Raw genomic sequence first — 17,379 nt, 5'->3', positions numbered from 1 at the left:
TTGCTCTGAAAAAAACACTGGGAGAAATGGAAAGAATTTCGGGTGCCATTGGCGAAACAAAGGAACAACTTAACAGGATTGAGGGGCAATTGGGAGGATTCCCAGGATTCGAGAGAGTTAAGTCCAGATATTTTTTCATTGAACCTGAGGATAGGAAAGATTGGAGTGGTGCCGAAAACGCCTGTCGAGAAAAGGGAGGTTATCTAGCCGCTTTCCAAGACAGAGAAGAGTTTAATGGAGTCACAGAGAAACTCCCTGTGGGAGTATATTGGCTGGGCATTAACCATCGGGAAGTGGAGAACCATTTCGTATCCGTGGCCTCTGGGAAAAATGCAACATTTCTGGTCTGGATGGGTGAGGAACCCTTTAACTATGACGACATTAAAGAGGAATGCGTGTTGGTCGCCTTGGGCCAAATGTCTACTCGGCGGTGTGACTTAGAATACCATTACATTTGCCAGTTAGACAATGATGTTTAGTCAAACAAGAACTAAAAATTCATTAAAAAACTTTAAAAATATTGTATGAATCAAATGTATGTATAAATAATCCCAAAAAATAAATAAAATTTAGAAGTGCATTTGGTTAAAGTATTTTATTTAAGTAATTGGAAGGGAAATCTTGCAGTATGTGCATAAAAAAGTTTTAAATATAAAAAAAAGAGCTTTAACAAGAATTTTATTTATTACATTTAAATAGTTAATATGTTTAATAAATTATGCAAGTGCTTTGAAATGATAAGAAATATTTTTAAAATGTCGCGGGTTTTCCCAAGCAGTGCACTGCTTGCTTAAACACTGCACTCGATTTCTTATCGACGTTGTCGATAGACCAGCCACAGCTGATCCCCTTTTACCGTTTTCCAGCACTGTTTGTAAATTATAGTGAAACATTTTGGGCTCCCCAAGAATTTAATGAATTTTAGCGATAATCGAGCAAAATGGAGCGCAAAGAAGTGGACACACAGCAGTTCATCGATCATGTAAGTGTAACATAGTGAAATAAAGTATATTACTCCAAGTTGTAACCCACTTTCAACCCACAAATAGACGCTATTGGCCACTGAGCTAATGCGAGATCCCAATCACTTTATAATGGATCTGATAGATCATACCTATAAGGCTGAAGGCCCCACCAATCTGAGCCGGAATCCCAGTTCGGGAAACTCGGAGAGCGGCGTAGGCTACGTGGAAAAGGAGTCGCTGACACCGGAATTGAATTTTCACAATACAATCTTTCAATTTGTGAACAAATCGTCGCCGGAAAACGATGTTGTGCCGCAGCAACCGGACTCGCAGCCCGCTTTTCCGGCTTTGGCCATTGAGCCCACGGTTCCCATCGATGTGGCCGCAGGCCTGGTCCACGACGACGGGGATCTACTGTATGCCCACAACAATGCCTCCTGTACAAATGCCCGCAAAGTGTTGCCCCACAAGAAGCGCATTTCGCGGAAACTCAAGGGCAACATTGATGCCGATCTGGACGTGCACAAACATGTCCAGGATGTGGCCCCATCCGTGTCCATCTACAGCTGCGAACTCTGCGGCTACTCGGTGCACACCCAACTGGACTTCTTCGCCCACCTCAAGCAGCACTACGAACCCACCGTTCTGGAGCAGCGTCTGGTGGTCCAGGATCCCCAGCAGCAAAAGGAACCACTCGATATGTGCGGACTGTCCGCCCACGATAAGGTTAGCTTCGGTTCTAAAACCCTCTTAAAATAATACTCCTAATATTTGAATATATATATTTATATATAAAACTATCCACAAATGTTAGCCCTAAAATTTAAGTGTTAGCTGGTGCTCCTAATATTTGAAGGAAATCGAAAGGATAAGGTCAGATGTCTAAGGTTCTAATACCTTTATATAAAAAATCCTTTTACTTGAAGGAATTCGATGGAGTTCATCTTAAAGAGTAGTTTACAATACATTGTAGGTATTAATTATTCTTAAAATGAAAAGTATATACTTTCTATAAAATAGTCATTCACTGAAATAAAAAATAGGTTAGATTCTGCTTTGAAATAATTTTGAAAAGCTTCATTTGTTTAAATATTTCTATACTAAATTATTTCCAATTAATAGTGTCCTAAAAATAAATAATCCTTATATGTTTTAAAGAGCAGGAGGCTTTAAAAACGAGCCTACAAAGCCGAATTTCTTAAAATAATTATTTGGCTTAAGCCTTAAATTAAAAGTTTAAGGTTGGTTTTAAAATTATATTTATAAGCTCTTGTAAGCGTTTTTTTGGATACGACATATAGGAATAATTTATATTTGAAAATTAATTTCCAGAATTTAGAGTTTTACCGAGACTATTTTATTAATCACACTTTGTCAACCTCTTCCCACAGCTGCAGCAGGAGCAGGCCAAATTGGACCAGGTCTTCCACGACGTGCAGCTGAACTTCGAGAACTTCCACAACATCAGTCACCATGTGGACGATGTGAGCAATGTGGGTGTCAATATGGTGCTACATGGTCATGGTCAGGCCACGGACAAGCTGAGTCCCGTGGTGGTCAACAGCAATAGCACACCGAATACAGTGCCCGTGGTGGACGATGTGGAGTTCAGCGACACGGAGGACATGCTCGAGGGCATAAGAAATGTGGTGGACAAGGTGTCGATTGAGGACACCTGCGACGAGCTGGTGGATCTGGAGCTGACCTCCAGTGGCATGACAGCCCCGTGGTTCAATAACAACTTCAGGGACATCACTTTTCCGGCTCTCCTGCTGCCCGGCGAACCGCCGCCAGCTTCCGCGGAGCAGGCTGCTCCACTGCTCAAGGCGAATCCCCATGAAAGCGATCACATGGCTTTGGATTTCCTAAGTCCCGCGAAGGTGGAGCCAAAACTGGAGAAGTCTCTGCCCAAAATCATGGAAGCTAGTGAGCAAACCATGTTGGTGGTGGCAACACCACCAGTCTGCCAAACACCACCGCCGCTAACTCCTCCGCCCAATTCGGCGATCGAACAACTGCAAAGATCTCCGCTAGAGCTGAGTGAAGCCTTCAAATTGGAGGAGGACGATGATAGCCGGCCAGCTACGCCCTTTGAAGAAGGCGTTTCCCAGGCTGAGGAGCACAACGAAAGCTTCTCGGTGGCGACGGAGGGCTTGGATGCAAGTGTACCACAGGAAACGGGAAGTAAGACCAGGAGAAAGCACTTTTGCGACAAGTGCAACCGGGATTTCAACTCGTACAATGCACTCAAGTACCATCAGTACACGCACAACCAGCAGCGATCCCATAAATGCGACAGTTGCGAGAGATCCTTCTATACGCAGAGTGCCCTAAAGGCGCACGAAAGAACACGTGAGTCTTGGTCTAGAAACTGCCACAAACAAATAACTAAACTATACCTAACCATACACATTCACAGATTCCGGCGTAAAACCCTTCAAATGCGAAAAGTGTGACTTCAAATTCCGGCAATGGGGCGATCTAAAGTATCACATGATCTCGCGGCACAGCGATGTCAAGGCGCACATGTGCGAATTCTGTGGCAAGAGTTTTTCGAGGAGATATTCCCTGGTGCTCCATCGAAGAATTCACACCAGGGAGCGAAACTATGCCTGCCAGCATTGCGACAAAACATTCAGGGCCAGTTCGTATCTGCTTAGCCACATTAAAGTGCACACTGGAGAGCGACCATACGAGTGTTCCATCTGCGAGAAGAAATTCCGGGTGTCTGGGGATCTGAAGCGACATTCCCGGATTCACGATCCCGCCAGAACAAATCAACCACCTGCCGAAAGGGTAAAGAAAAAAAGGGCAGCTGCTCACAGCAAACAAATGCCAATCGAAGGGGATGACGGGGTGGCCACCAGCATCCAACACAATAAGTCTGACGCCATGCGCGACCAAACTAAGCAGGAAATTCTGGGCTTATAGCCATGCTGTGCCAAGGTTTCTTCAGAATATTATAAGTAAATCAAGATTAAAGTACGCACTTTTGTACAAGCTATGTGTGTAAATAGAAACCTTAAGTTCAGATAAATAAGATATGTAAAGCATGCTTCTATTTATAAAGTAATTATTTCAAATAAACAAAGAAAGATGTGCAAATATGCAAGCTTAAAGAATATTATAATTTGAAATCTAAAACTTTAGTTTTCACTTTGAAGCTTCATAAACCATGTTCTAAAAAGGTAAAAATTGTCTTCGCAAAAAAAAGTAACTTTCTTTTTTTTTAAACATTCCTATTCAAAATAATTATTTAGAATAAACAATAAAAAAAAGTGCAGGTGTTGTCGTAATAGTTAAAATAAGTAAAAGAAAATTCGGATTTAAAATTAAATATTAAAAAAACTAAAACTATAACTTTTGATTCTAAAATTCTATTTCATAAGCAAATTTGTAAATTAAAAAAATATGCTTTAAAATTTCAGTTAAATTCGTTTGTTTCTTATGAAAATCCCACGCTGATATTTGCAAATACAAAACAATTCCAAATATTCTATTGCAGAGCATTTCTTTATTATTTTTCATGTTTTTGTCTTGTCATCTTCCTTTCATTCGTTTTATCTCAAATGTTTTTTGTTTTTCATACTTCTTTCTCTCGTTTTTTTGCACTTGTACCGTTCATCGACTTAATTGTTAATGAGTAAGTATATATATATATATCAATATATATATATATATATATATTAAATATATATTGTTATTATTAATGTAACTATGTACAACACAAGTGTTTGGGCGCCTGTCAGTTGGGTCCAAAACGCAATGAAATCTTTGTATTCTTTGTTTACAACATAATTTGTTTTTTCTCTTTTTTTGTTTGTCGTTTTTGTTTTGTTTCTCAAAAATATTCAACATAAACGCCCCGCAGCCATACATTCCATTAGATTTGTGTGTGCTTTTCTCACAATAACTTCCATCTCGTCGCTTGAGAGCTTATAAACTAAAATCCTAGTATTGATGGCTTCTCACCAGCTTCTTTCTTATCTTTTCAGTCCATGATATCTTCCGATTCTCCCGTTCGTTACACATATATAATATAATTCATCTGTTCGCTCTCTCTCTCTTTGTTTTTTTGTTTTGTGTTTAATTAATTAATTAAAAATTACGAAAACTGCATTCCTAGTATCAGTATCTTATCTGCACTTCTCATCTCCCAGCCTGAATTTCCCGATTTTCTCCATCTGATTCGATTTCGATTTGGATTTCGATTCCCCTATATTATTATATTTATTCTTGGTGTCTTGGTGGTGTGGATTATGCTGTTTTGGTAGGTTGAATGTTGTGTGTTCTGAGTGTTCCAAGTGTGGTATGTGGGTGTGTGTGAAACATTTAGTGGGCATGAGATGGTTATTGACAAAACTTAGCATTGACTACTTTTGGATTTAACTCAAATTTTGCCTGCTTTTCGTTAGTAAATATATGATTTAAAATTAGCATTACATAGAATATTTCGCTCTGGATTTGCTTCATTGTTTGGTTTTTACATATTATATGGTACTTTAAAATGTATGTTTTGTTTTCTTTTGCTTTGCTATGGTTGCACACACATTTACTGCTTTTAGTTTTCTTGCTTTCGTTTGGTTTTCATTGAATTGAATATGGGTATGGGTATGGGTTTACTTGCTGCGTTTGGTTTTTTCATTAACTTGACAAAGAATTGTATTACTAGTACACATATTATGAGCTTGCAAAAATTTGCCAATTGTTTAATTGTTGCGCTTACTAGTCTTTCCATCAAGCAATCATCAATCATTTTGGTTAAACTAAGGATCTTTAATCGAATGCATGAATGTTGATGGCAGCTTTTTGGTTTTGGTTTTTGTTTTTGTTTTATTTTGTCGTCTTTCGTTTCACTTAATTGTGGATAAATTGAATATTGTTTATAAAATAGCTTGCTATTTTATGTTGTACATTAAACACATATTTTAATTGTTTTTCAACTGACACTGCGACAGTTTTGTTTTTCGGCTCCTGGTTTCTAGTTTCTTATACAAAAAGTTTTGTTTGCGTTTGCGTTTGTGTTTTCTTTATATTATTTTTCTGTTTCTATTGTTGCTTCACATTGTTTGCTGTTGCTATTTCCCTTCCATATTTCCCGATTTCCCAAATTTCCCGCTTTCCGCTCACAGTTTTCTTTGCCTTCCTTCATTTTATAGAAATATAATTTGTCTCTTTTACAAGTTTCGAGTCTTCTTGCCACATCACCAAACAGTGTTTTTTGTCGGCTTTTTAAAAAAATTAAAATACTTTCTATTCCCCCTCCTTCGTCTATCGATGGCATGCCAATTCTTCAAAAGTTTTTTGGTTTATCCCAATCAAATACAATATTTACAATTCACAGTTTCCACTGGCTGGCCTTTTATCGTCTAAATCGTTACTCCTTTTCTTTACACACCCCCAGAGCATATACTTATGTTTATTTTTAATCAACTTTTGTGATCCTTTTTCTCTCCATATGGCTTGCATATAGAATATCTATCTTTACAGCCCCGCCCCTACGATATTTATTTCGATCTGCTTTACGCCCCCCGGGAGCTTTTAAATCTATTGTTTCTGTTCGTAAACTTTCGATCCCCGCGTCGTTTGCCTTTTTTGTTACAGTTTTTCAGTTTAAAATTGTGAAAAAATAGCTGCATCTATTGTAAATTTTAGGTTTCTCTCTTTCTGTGTTTTTTTTCATTTTTTTGGTTTTTTGTTGGTTTGCGTTAAAATTTGAATTACCTTTAGATTTATTTAATTTGATTTGATGATATTTCTCTCTTGCTGTTTTTGAGTTCTTAAATATGCTGCTACCTGTAGCTAGCAGTCCTCCAATTTCTGGTTCAATGGCCTGTTGCTGTTGCTGTTGCTGTTGTTGTTGTTGCTGCTGCTGCTGTTGCTGTTGCTGTGTTTGTTGTTGTTGTTGGTTCGTATAAAAAGTCTTTGATTTGCCCCCCATTCTGCTCCCACGAATCTGTTCCTTTTCCGGCTGATCTGGTGTTAGCGTGCTCTGCATTAGAGACTAACCTGCTGCATCTTATCAAAATCTAAACACGGCCGATGCGGTCGCTGCAGTCTCTGTGTGGCGGCGGCGGCGGTGACGTTGGCGGCATTTCCGGCATTTACGGCATTACCCCCGGAATTGGCAGCATTGTTTGTCGTTGTTGTGGCTGACGATGATGCCAATGATGATGATGATGGTGATATTGTTGTGGCGCCCACGGATGGACCGCTGGCATTGTTACTGGGTCGCCGCCTGGGCGATATGGCGCAGTGGAACAATTTCGCCGGCGGACTCACCGATCGCACCTCCATATCCAAACCGGTGGTGCTGGCCGGACTGCTGCGCGAGCTATTGTAGTGGAAACTGTATTTGGGCTGCGGCTGGTAAATGTGATGACTACTGTTGCTCATCTTTAGCGAGCTACTGCACGCCTTAATCACACTGGCGCTCGCGTTCGGCTCATTTTCATTGCCACCACTAGTTGCACCACCAGCATTGCCTGCACCAATCTTAGCACACTTACTGCTATTGGCCGCCACGCCACCGTTGTCGCCATTCTCCTCGTTTACACTATTATCACATAATTTAATATTTTCGATGCCACATCGGGCCTCCGATAATATCAGTGGCGTTGTGGAGCGGAACATCATATGGCTACGATTTGGCTTGAATGCCTCCAATGGCGGCGATGTGCGAAAATTCACGGGCGTCAATATCGGCTCCAGCGAGTTGCGCAACTATTTAAGTAAATGTTTACAAAATTGATTAGCATTGAGGAAATGTAAACAGTCAGACAGATTCTCAAAATCTTTTGAAACAAAAAAACCGTGTTATCAATCTTTAAAAGCTTTTTATCAGCTTTGCGTAGACTGTTGCCGATGCATCGTTTACAGTTTCGGAAAAGGTACTAGTTTGTTGGATATACATAGGTACTTGAGAGATTAATATATATTTTTTTTATTATTGATTTTAAAGGACAGTTAGCTTTTCTCAAACATGAGAAAACTAAACATCAATATATCTTGCACATGCCGTATAGATATATGAAAGTAATTAAAAAAATGTAGTTAAGTTTTATCAAGCCTATTTGAAAATACCTAGATATCTGAGCTGAGCTTTTTTCTAAGGTACACATTTACAAATCAATATGTAAGCTAAAAGGTAGCCACAAATTTTTTAGCCTGGGTAATGTAAAAAGTACCACATTTCGTTACTTAGGTACTTAACTAGGTATAAGTGTTTAGGTACTGCTGATGCACCGTCTACAACCGGTTTGAGTTTTCAAGAATTAAAAATCCGTCTGACAATTTCACCAGAACCCACCTCATCGTCGGAGCTGTGGGCCAGCGATCGCTTGCGATTCTCCACCATCAGCGTGGAGCTGGACCGCTTCGAGTTGGAGGTGGTGGCCCGCTCTTCGTAGGGCGCCTCCGTGTCCAGCGAGGATGTACATCCGCGATTCGAGATCCGGGAGACACACGAGGAGCCCGTGGCCGTCGTTCCGCCGGGATGCTGACCATGACCACCCTGCGAGGACGGGCCATTGATCACCTCCAGCTCCTCCTCCGAACTGTGCTGATCGTACATGAGATGGGCGCAGGATGACGACGTCTGCTGGTGACACATCATTGCAGAAGCAATTGGTTTTTGGCCAGCAACACCTAAGCGATAGGATGAGTAATATTAATAATGTTCTTTCAACTGGGAAAATAGATATTATTAATTTTTACATTTTAAAAAGGAGCATAATAATTTTCATTGATATTTAAAAGAATTACATCAATAGTTTTCTAATTAAAAAAAACTTTAAAGCATTTAATTGGTAAAACATGAAAATACAGCAAAACAATTTTTTTTTTTTAGGTTTACGACTTCAAAAATGTAAATGAAACTTCAAGCCAAAAAAAAAGTATCTTAGTTTCGAAATAGTTTTAACATTTTTCTTCAAAACCTGTATTTGCTATTTCAGCACTTACTAGTTTCCATATCCACGTCTAAGTGACGTTGGTTTTCCACATCGAGGAGTTCACCATCAGATTCGGTGCCTGAGTCATTCGATTCACGCTGAAAGGGTAGAAAGTTAATTTTTTATTAAACTAAGATTTCCATAACATAACAAAATAAACTATAATAACACAAAAAACACAGATTAAATGAAACTTCTAAAACTAAATAAATCTTAAATAAAATTTGTTAATCAAGTTCATCTTTTACAAAAAAAAATGTTCTAAATTTTCAATAATTTCCTACAAATATTTTATTTAACGAATCCAAATTCCAGATTGTCTATTTTTTACTTTTGTTGGAGCTTAGAAGTTAAAAAAAATAGAAAACACAAATAAAATCATATCAATTTACTGATTTTTATTGGATAAACGCATCGGACGTAACCTGTTCTTTTATTTAAATTTTAATTAAAAAGTAAAAATGAAATTTAAAATTGATATTGCTTTAATTGAGTGGTTATATTTAAAAATCGAACCTTTTTACGCATAAAATTTTTGGATACCCTTAGTGTATTTTCGCGATTTTTCTGCCTGACAAACTTTATCATGGTTTTCTGCTTTGCTTTTATCCGCTGCACATGCCACACGCACACCACTACAACAATGCACCCACGCAGCGCACACGTACAGGAGGAAAGAACTTACTACGACGCCGCAGTCGCAGTCGGCGTCACAGCCGACGTCTACCTCGTTATTCTTCTCCACCTTTTGCTTCTCCTTCTCTTTCTACTACTATTACTACATACTACTGACTTTTTTGCCGTTGCGCTTTACACGCTGTTTCTATTTATACGCCTCCGCATGTATTTTTGTTTGTTATTTTTACGCTCTGCTTCGTTTTGCGATTCTCTGCTTCCTGATTTACTCTCTTTCTCCCACGCGCGCGTGTAAAGCGTAAGCGGTGCTTTCCTTTTGTGCAAAAATTTCAATCACGTTTACGTTCTCTCTCCTCCTCCACTTTCTCTCACACTCTCTCTCTCTCTCTTTGGTTGTAAATCCGTAGATAACGAGAAATGGTAGCGGTGAGAGATTTCTCTCTCTCTCTGTTCCAAAAAAGAATTTTTTATTTGTAAAACATGTTTTGTATTACACTTTTGGTATTTAACTTGGAACAACCAAAGTGCTTAAATGTGGTAAAAATAATTTCATTTAGAATTTTTAGATTCGAGTTTTTTATTGTGATTTGTAAATCTCTTTTTCTTACAATCTCTTTCGCGCACACTTGGTCCTTACGCGTAGTACTCAAACACCCGAACTCAAATCCCGAACGGAATATCCGCGCACCTTTCGCCGTAACTTATACAGCACGGAATTATCGATTTTTTTTGGCACGGGAACGGAAACCAGACGACGCGAAATCCGCAAATAAAAAAAAACATGCACACCGCACCGCCAAAGGGTTAAGCTGTGGGTTTCTAGGTTTTTTAACCCATCGAAAAATTGGTTTTTATACACCTGGTGGCACAAATTTTATATATATTTTCACAGATTTCTTTTTTTCGGTAGTTGTGCAACTGTTTTGGATCCCCGCCTACGCCTGCTGACTTGGCTGATTACTACGGCGTTACTTTGTGCATCGGGTATATATCGCGTATAAATCGAATATAGCCCATCGCCCGTCACCGGCTAACGTGTCGCTCCAACTGAAAACTCATTGCGCCCACAATGTGGCAAGGCAACACTGTTGTCTCCAAGTCTCTAAAAATCTCTGCGCTGGCGCTGGAGAGTGACCAACACGTTTCCCATTCCCCAAACAATTCTCCAATGCGTGCAACCTACGATTCTCTTCTCACTTGCAGTTTCCAGAGTTACCAGATGGACGATGATAAATCAAAAATTGTATTATATCGCAGTTCAAAACGTATTTATACTGCAAAAACACAATATCAAACCTAAGGGCTACTAATAAATTAAATGACTTATCGAATCCAGGTTAATTTGCTAACAAATATTTCTATCAATATCAATATTTTTCAAAAACATTTTTTAAGTATATAATGAAAATTTACAGCAAGCATTCAAAAACAAACTGAACACTATGAGTCTACTGACTGACCGTGAGGCCTAAATTATGTAATATTGATGGAGAGATTACAAAAAAAAGGTAAAATGTATAAATCAAAGACCATAAATTACAAGTAGTAATTAACACAAACTAAACTTGTACCCCGATCGTATTACACAACAATATAGTCATGTTTAATTGCAAAAGTTGCACACTATAATTGATTGTGGATAAGTGGCGTGTTGTAATTAGCTGTGCAAAATTAACATTCCTTGGCAAATTTCTTTCAACTGATTTTCTTTTGTGTGCAGGCAGTTTCCCATTCATTGAATTCTTGGCCCATTCCCACCCAGCAACTGTGCAAAGGCGCGTTTATCTGGCAACCCTGGCCGCACTCACAAAGTGCACTTACTACACTTTGGATGTGATGCCCGTGTGGGCGCTCATGGAAAATTGGGAGGGGGACGCCAGGGGAAAGAGGGGTCTTACGTAGTGCTGTTCGCTTTTGTACATGCGCGCTCAACTCGTGCCTCCAACAACGATGGCTAAAGCTGAGGAACGAAAGTGTAAGGCTTTTAAAATATCTAAAAATTCTCCCTGGAGCGAAAATAAGTAAGTTAGCCCAAGAAATATTTACATTAAAGATAATTAAATCATGTTTCTCAAGAAGAACAACTAGTTCCTGGCAAAGTATTATACAGATTTATTTATTTTAAAATCACTATTAAATTATTTAAAAAACAGAAATAACGAATAGTGTTTCATATCATATTATGTTTTTTAAATCCAATCAATAATTTGAGCTTTTTGTATTTTGTTTTTATTCTTAGATCTACATTAACCCATCCATATACGCAAAATTGTCCAATCGCTGTAACACTATGTCGCGCACCTTAGTATTTATATACGGAAGAAGAAGCAGCTGGAGCGGGCAGGTTCCTATTCCTATGACTATATGCCTATATATCCATGTCTATGAGTAGTAACGTGTGGCAATAAAGAAAAGTGTAGAGAGGGGGACAAGATAGGAAAAGAAAAGCAGAAGGAAAACTACGGAAAAAAACGTGAAATAAAACGAAGCGTGCGAAACTCGTTGCAACGCTTTCCGCCACCGAATGTTGAAAACATGCGGAAAACATGACATGGAAAACTACGCACAAACTGGTTTTTCGGCTGCTCTAGCTAGTTTTCTGCATTTTTATATATATTTTATATTTTTTTATACATAATATATTTTGGATGGTTGTTAACTTTTTTGTCTGCTGTATTTTAATTAACACTTTTTTATTGAAGATTAAAAAAATTATGATCAGTCTAGCCTGGCATTCGAAATATGCATGCGTTCAATCACCTCTAATTTTTATTGTAAGTAAAATTTGTTTCACAAACATGAGGAACTAGCTAATAGTTTTAATGTTGATATGAAAAATGTAATAGCAGCTTAGAGATTCCATTGTACTTCTCCCCAGTGAATGATGTTTAAAGATATGCCTTTAATGGTTTTTTGAAAATGTAATATTATAAAATTTTACACGTTTTCTTTTGGTTATATTATTAATAATTTTGTTGTTTTTGGAAATTTCAATAAAAATTAAAATAAAGTGCCACATACATTGAATAATTTTTAAGATGATAAATTGTTTAGTTTTGTTATAAATCATTTGTTATTTCTCAGGAATTTATGCCATTTTTTTGCAAACTCCCTCGTGAGCTTTTCAATTTGCTTTCAATTTTACGCGGAAAATTTTACTACGAGTCTACGTGCCACAAATACATGCACATACGCACACCCACACACTTGCATGCACTTACACCCCCTCCGTACTTTTGTTCCATTCATACCACACACACACTCTTTCACTTGCTCTCTTTCTCTCTCCTTTTTAAGCTCTCTGGGAGAGCGCCTGACGTAGGTGGTTGGTGGGTTGAGAGGGGAGTGGGGCAGAGGGCTGGGGTGGTGCAGCCTTCAGCTTGAGTTCTAAATTTAGCACTCAGCTTAAGCTTGCAACTTCAGGACCCTCTCTCTCTCTCTCTCTGTCTTACACACACAAACACTATCACAATCACCGTTAGTGCAAAACTTACTTGATTCGCTCGCTATCTCTATATTTCTATCTCCGTTTCCCCCTTTGGCTGTTGGTTTTCCTTTTTGTTTGATTACAAAATTGTTTATTTATTATATATTACTTTATGTTTTAGTTATTTATTTTTCGGCTATGGAAACGCAGGAAGCCCAGCGGAAAAGCGGACCAGCGGCGGCGAGTGAAAAACTGAATGGCGCTTACTACAGAAAACAGCACGCGACGCGTTTTTTGGAGAATTGACTAAACAGCGCTAAAAGAGAAAGAGAGAGCGGAGCACGCGCTCCCCAATTGTCTCTCTCCCAACGACTCTTCCACTCCAGCAGTGCTGCCAAATCAGTTGTTTCCAGTCATTTCGGGCTGCTAAAATCATTTCGAAACAAGAAGCGGAGTTTCAGACTTTTTAACATTTAGCAAGAGTTTTTCAGATTTTTCTTTTTAAGTCTATTTATAAGAAATTTGATCCTGCTAGATTTTTGGAATTTTAAATTTAAATCGGTTTTTCATTATAGATGGTTCAGGCGAATCTGGCAGAAAAAAGGAGGCCTTTATTTTCTTTACATAGTTTAAATTACCATTTATATAATGAAACCACTGCTTTTAATTTTAAAATTTTTTTTATTAGAATAATTATATGAAAATCAATGGGTTTTTTAGCTTTATTTTGTTAACATCTGTTATTGCTCATTAATAGTTGGCAACACTGCTCTCCAGCAAGTAAAAATTGCAAATTGCTCTCGCAATCACTCTCTCTCTCTCAATTTTGCGCGTGCCTTGCATAAACGATAAACCCAATAAACATTTTTTGCAGACAATTTAAGTTTTCTAAACGCCAAAAACATACATATGTATAAAAACGAGTCACATTTAATTAAAAATAAAACATTTCAACTGTTTTTATTAAACTTTCAATTACATATTCTCGTTCTTAAGATTTCAAATAATACAATTGTGATTGTGAGTGCTGATAAGCAACACAAAACAGAAAACAAAAGAGGATGAAAGAGAGAGATTAAAACTCAAGAGCGGCAGCATAGGTTGAAGTTTGTATACTCTATTTATGTCTTAAAACCAAAAATTTTTTTTTTTACGGATGGTAATTATAATAATAATCAAAAATTACTCCCAAAATTGAATCCAACAAACATATATGTGTAAAAATAATTTAAAATAATTTTTTTTTCATACGTACTGTTGCCTTTGATCAAATGACTGGCATACATGCCGTATGAGTAATTTCTAAGATTTTTTTTATGTATCCTAAAACGTTTATATCTAACAAATAAAATAACTAAAGTAAATTTTTTTGAACACTCTGGGCATAGATGAATAAGAAATGTTGGGTAATGGCTTAAAAGTTTATTACTCATACGTAACGTTGTCGTTGCAAATAATATTTATTTTTATCTAGGTGGCTTAAATTTGATATATACCGATCGATGTTAAAATTTAAGTCTACAAATTGTTGCACTCAAATTTAATTGACAACCAGTGCAGCGTATTTCAAACCAAGATAAAAGTATTAATTTAATAAATCAGCAAATCTGATAAGAAAAGTTTCGATTAAGAAACTTGATCAATAAACATATCACGCCTTTTCATCAGTCAACAAAAAGCCATAGTAAAACCATGTGGTTTTTCAGAATATTCTTTTCATTGTTATTTTTTAATACTTTAGCCAACGAAAATGGGAAAGAAGTTTGTACTCTTCTTAGCATTTGTGATAATCTTGTAGCTTTGAAATATGAAGTTGCTGCTATACGGTAAATAAATAATAAATTATTTGTGGAGTTTTATTAGACTTTAATTATCCAATAAAAATACTAGTGAGGAGCAAAAACGGCAGGCGGTTATTTTAGAGGGTTTAGACAAAAAATTCGACCTTTGTGTGCCCAATTCATATCCGGCAAGCTGTGCTGAGTCATCCAAAAGTAAACTTGTGATACGCGTCCTAGAGTACAGTGAAAACCCCTTTGAGGTGACCTGCGATCAGGAGAGTCACGGTGGAGGCTGGACTGTAGTTATGCGGCGAAACGATGGTAGTCAGGACTTTTTTCTCGAGTGGAAAAACTACAAAGACGGATTTGGCCAGCTGGACAATGAGTTCTTCATGGGAATGGACAAACTGCACGCGATGACTGCATCGGAACCCCAGGAACTTTTAGTTCTCTTGGAAGATTATAAAGACGACAATCGCTATCAGCTGTACGACAACTTTAAAATCGGACCCGAGTCTAATAACTACACGCTAGAATCGCTGGGATCATCGAACGGAGACGCTGGGGATTCACTTATCTATCATCTGGGCATGCAATTTAGCACTAAGGATCGTAAGAACGATATCGATCCAACAACGCACTGTGCTGAATTGTTTACAGGCGCCTGGTGGTATCGAGCTTGTCATAAAAGGTAAGCATACGAAATTCTCAAAACAAAAATTAAGTTTGAATTTTAAGAAAACACAAAAAAAAGTTGTAATTAATAATATAATGTTTTTAAAAATAATCTTTACCAAAAAAAGAACAGGAAAGCATAACAAAAAGTTATAATATAAAAAACTACTATTTTTAATAAGTATTTTCTAAAACAAACACATTTTGATTATTATTATTTTAATAATTTGTCCTACAAATTTTCATATATAATCTTATAATCAAATTATATGTATTTCATTCTAGTCACTTGTTTGGCATGTTTGGCGACAACTGGTCTGGTCGAGGCATAGTTTGGGATACATTTGGATACAATACATCCTACCTTCCCTACAATCTGAAACGGGCCGCAATGATGATAAGGCCAAAAAGGATTTCTTCCAATCGATCATAAGCACTGACTTTAAATAAATATGAAATAAAGTTTAAAGTTAATTACCCAACTGTAACTCTATAACTTTACCAATAAAAACGGTTTTCGACTTAAGCTTTATTTTAAAACAACATAATTTTTTTTTTATTTGATTTGCATTATTGCTTACATAAATGCGGAAAAGTGTATTCGTTTATTTTGTATATTTTATAAATGCTTATCAGTTTAGATAAGATAATAAGATTACCAATACTTTCGATTATCACTATTTAAAAATAGTTCTCAGTCTAAAAAAGGTTAAGTGAAGTCATGTTGCTTCTCGGAATAATTTTTTCATTGTTATTTCAAAACTCTTTTGCCAGCCAAGATGGCAAGGAAGTTTGTACACTCCTATCGATGTGTAATAATATTGAAGCCATAAAATCAGAGCTGGTTGGTGTGCGGTAAATATTAAAATGTAACTTCTATTCAAGTTTTTAATCGGTACGAACCGATAGTGAGGAGCAAAGACGCCAAGCAGATATTTTGGAGAGCTTAGATAAAAAATTCGAATTCCTTCTTGGGAATTCATACCCCGCCAACTGCGCTGAGTCATCCAAGCATAATCTTTTGATTCGAGTGCCAGCGTACAGTGCGTACCCCTTTGAGGTGACCTGCGATCAGGAGAGTCACGGTGGAGGCTGGACTGTATTCCTGCGACGTAACGACGGTAGTCAGGAGTTTTTCCTCGAGTGGAAGGACTACAAAGAAGGGTTTGGCTTGCTGGAAAATGAGTTTTTCATGGGCCTAGACAAACTGCACGCGATGACGGCATCGGAGCCGCAGGAACTTCTAGTTCTTCTAGAAGATTACGGAGGAATCCAGGCTTACGCGCTTTACGATAACTTTAGAGTTGGTCCGGAGTGTAATAATTATACTTTGGAGTCGGTGGGATCATTTTCTGGAGACGCCGGAGATTCGCTAACAACTCACGAGGGTATGCAGTTCAGCACTAAGGATCGCGATAACGACGTTTGGGATGGAAACTGTGCACTTAAATATACTGGAGCTTGGTGGTACCGTGATTGCCATTGGAGGTCAGTATTTCAATTTATGGCCTTGAACCTCAGCTTGAAATCTATTTTATCTTTTCAGCAATTTGTGTGGCACATATGGCAAGGATAAACCTGCTATTGGTGTAATTTGGGGGACATTTGCCAGCTATTCCAACGTGATGAAACGTGCTGTAATGATGATGAGGCCGAAAACATATTCTCTAAAACAAAAATAAATTGTAAATTACAATCGTCATTGGGTAATAAAGTTTTTAAAAATATTTTGTAATTAAATTCATAATTTTATTTTTATGCTATTGCGTGTAATATATCCAATTTATGTTTAGTTGTAAAAAGAGTTTCGGCTACAAAGCATACTACTCTAAATCAAATTAAAATTAAAACAAAATAAATTAAATACAAATGGAGAGCCTTGGGTTGCAAAAAGTCAATTTTGGGTACTCCCCTTAAAGAAATTCGGCAAATGATAACATCTT

The 17,379-nt window shown here is 37.5% G+C and overlaps 4 protein-coding genes and 1 long non-coding RNA gene across 10 annotated transcripts; 4 read left to right on the top strand and 1 right to left on the bottom strand.

Annotated features, from left to right (window-relative positions):
• The first annotated feature begins 870 nt into the window (after positions 1–870).
• On the top strand, positions 871–4,072 carry LOC128262787 (serendipity locus protein H-1). The gene is made up of 4 exons (XM_052997297.1): positions 871–982; positions 1,050–1,691; positions 2,357–3,317; positions 3,385–4,072. The coding sequence occupies exons 1-4, from the start codon at positions 941–943 to the stop codon at positions 3,894–3,896; spliced, it is 2,157 nt and encodes a 718-aa protein (XP_052853257.1). The 5' UTR covers positions 871–940; the 3' UTR covers positions 3,897–4,072.
• Positions 4,073–4,459: 387 nt separating this feature from the next.
• Positions 4,460–13,204, bottom strand: LOC128262790 (uncharacterized). 3 transcript variants are annotated; one of them, XM_052997299.1, is made up of 5 exons: positions 10,162–10,299; positions 9,434–10,000; positions 8,928–9,015; positions 8,275–8,612; positions 4,460–7,688 (listed from the first exon to the last, which is right to left on the bottom strand). In XM_052997299.1, exons 2-5 carry the CDS (start codon positions 9,503–9,505, stop codon positions 6,963–6,965), a joined length of 1,224 nt encoding a protein of 407 aa, XP_052853259.1. In that variant the 5' UTR covers positions 9,506–10,000; positions 10,162–10,299; the 3' UTR covers positions 4,460–6,962. The 3 variants fall into 3 exon arrangements, with proteins under 3 accessions (XP_052853259.1, XP_052853260.1, XP_052853261.1); XM_052997300.1 differs by lacking the exons at positions 9,434–10,000; positions 10,162–10,299 and adding an exon at positions 13,048–13,204; XM_052997301.1 differs by lacking the exon at positions 9,434–10,000 and having other exon boundaries at positions 10,162–10,289.
• LOC128262797 (uncharacterized) lies at positions 9,860–13,884 on the top strand. Of its 4 annotated transcripts, XR_008268378.1 has the most exons (5): positions 9,860–10,090; positions 10,197–10,889; positions 10,969–11,061; positions 11,274–11,574; positions 11,793–12,288. It is a non-coding gene; the product is annotated as an uncharacterized LOC128262797 (long non-coding RNA). The 4 variants fall into 4 exon arrangements; XR_008268380.1 differs by lacking the exon at positions 11,793–12,288 and adding an exon at positions 13,162–13,884 and having other exon boundaries at positions 10,197–11,061; positions 11,274–11,528; XR_008268379.1 differs by lacking the exon at positions 11,793–12,288 and adding an exon at positions 13,162–13,884 and having other exon boundaries at positions 10,197–11,061.
• A 698-nt stretch (positions 13,885–14,582) lies between these two features.
• On the top strand, positions 14,583–15,974 carry LOC128262792 (ficolin-2-like). Its single transcript, XM_052997303.1, has 3 exons — positions 14,583–14,806; positions 14,871–15,452; positions 15,722–15,974. Exons 1-3 carry the CDS (start codon positions 14,673–14,675, stop codon positions 15,867–15,869), a joined length of 864 nt encoding a protein of 287 aa, XP_052853263.1. The 5' UTR covers positions 14,583–14,672; the 3' UTR covers positions 15,870–15,974.
• Positions 15,975–16,110: 136 nt separating this feature from the next.
• LOC128262795 (ryncolin-1-like) lies at positions 16,111–17,176 on the top strand. The gene is made up of 3 exons (XM_052997306.1): positions 16,111–16,291; positions 16,346–16,924; positions 16,983–17,176. The coding sequence occupies exons 1-3, from the start codon at positions 16,158–16,160 to the stop codon at positions 17,116–17,118; spliced, it is 849 nt and encodes a 282-aa protein (XP_052853266.1). The 5' UTR covers positions 16,111–16,157; the 3' UTR covers positions 17,119–17,176.
• Positions 17,177–17,379: the final 203 nt, after the last annotated feature.

Source organism: Drosophila gunungcola, unplaced genomic scaffold, assembly GCF_025200985.1.
Source record: "Drosophila gunungcola strain Sukarami unplaced genomic scaffold, Dgunungcola_SK_2 000001F, whole genome shotgun sequence".
NCBI classification, from domain to species: Eukaryota; Metazoa; Arthropoda; class Insecta; order Diptera; family Drosophilidae; genus Drosophila; species Drosophila gunungcola.
This window is presented reverse-complemented; position numbering and strand designations above follow the sequence as displayed.

Excerpts from the sequence above, each read along its gene's own strand:
- LOC128262795 (XM_052997306.1), top strand. The coding sequence starts at position 16,158 with ATGTTGCTTCTCGGAATAATTTTTTCATTGTTATTTCAAAACTCTTTT. Across the intron at positions 16,292-16,345 it reads TCAGAGCTGGTTGGTGTGCG|TGAGGAGCAAAGACGCCAAG; the intron begins GTAAATATTAAA and ends ACGAACCGATAG. Across the intron at positions 16,925-16,982 it reads TACCGTGATTGCCATTGGAG|CAATTTGTGTGGCACATATG; the intron begins GTCAGTATTTCA and ends TTATCTTTTCAG.
- LOC128262787 (XM_052997297.1), top strand. The coding sequence starts at position 941 with ATGGAGCGCAAAGAAGTGGACACACAGCAGTTCATCGATCAT. Across the intron at positions 983-1,049 it reads CACAGCAGTTCATCGATCAT|ACGCTATTGGCCACTGAGCT; the intron begins GTAAGTGTAACA and ends ACCCACAAATAG. Across the intron at positions 1,692-2,356 it reads GACTGTCCGCCCACGATAAG|CTGCAGCAGGAGCAGGCCAA; the intron begins GTTAGCTTCGGT and ends CTCTTCCCACAG.
- LOC128262792 (XM_052997303.1), top strand. The coding sequence starts at position 14,673 with ATGTGGTTTTTCAGAATATTCTTTTCATTGTTATTTTTTAATACTTTA. Across the intron at positions 14,807-14,870 it reads TATGAAGTTGCTGCTATACG|TGAGGAGCAAAAACGGCAGG; the intron begins GTAAATAAATAA and ends TAAAAATACTAG. Across the intron at positions 15,453-15,721 it reads TATCGAGCTTGTCATAAAAG|TCACTTGTTTGGCATGTTTG; the intron begins GTAAGCATACGA and ends ATTTCATTCTAG.
- LOC128262790 (XM_052997299.1), bottom strand. The coding sequence starts at position 9,505 with ATGATAAAGTTTGTCAGGCAGAAAAATCGCGAAAATACACTAAGGGTA. Across the intron at positions 9,016-9,433 it reads AAAATTTTATGCGTAAAAAG|CGTGAATCGAATGACTCAGG; the intron begins GTTCGATTTTTA and ends CTACCCTTTCAG. Across the intron at positions 7,689-8,274 it reads CCCACAGCTCCGACGATGAG|TTGCGCAACTCGCTGGAGCC; the intron begins GTGGGTTCTGGT and ends TTACTTAAATAG.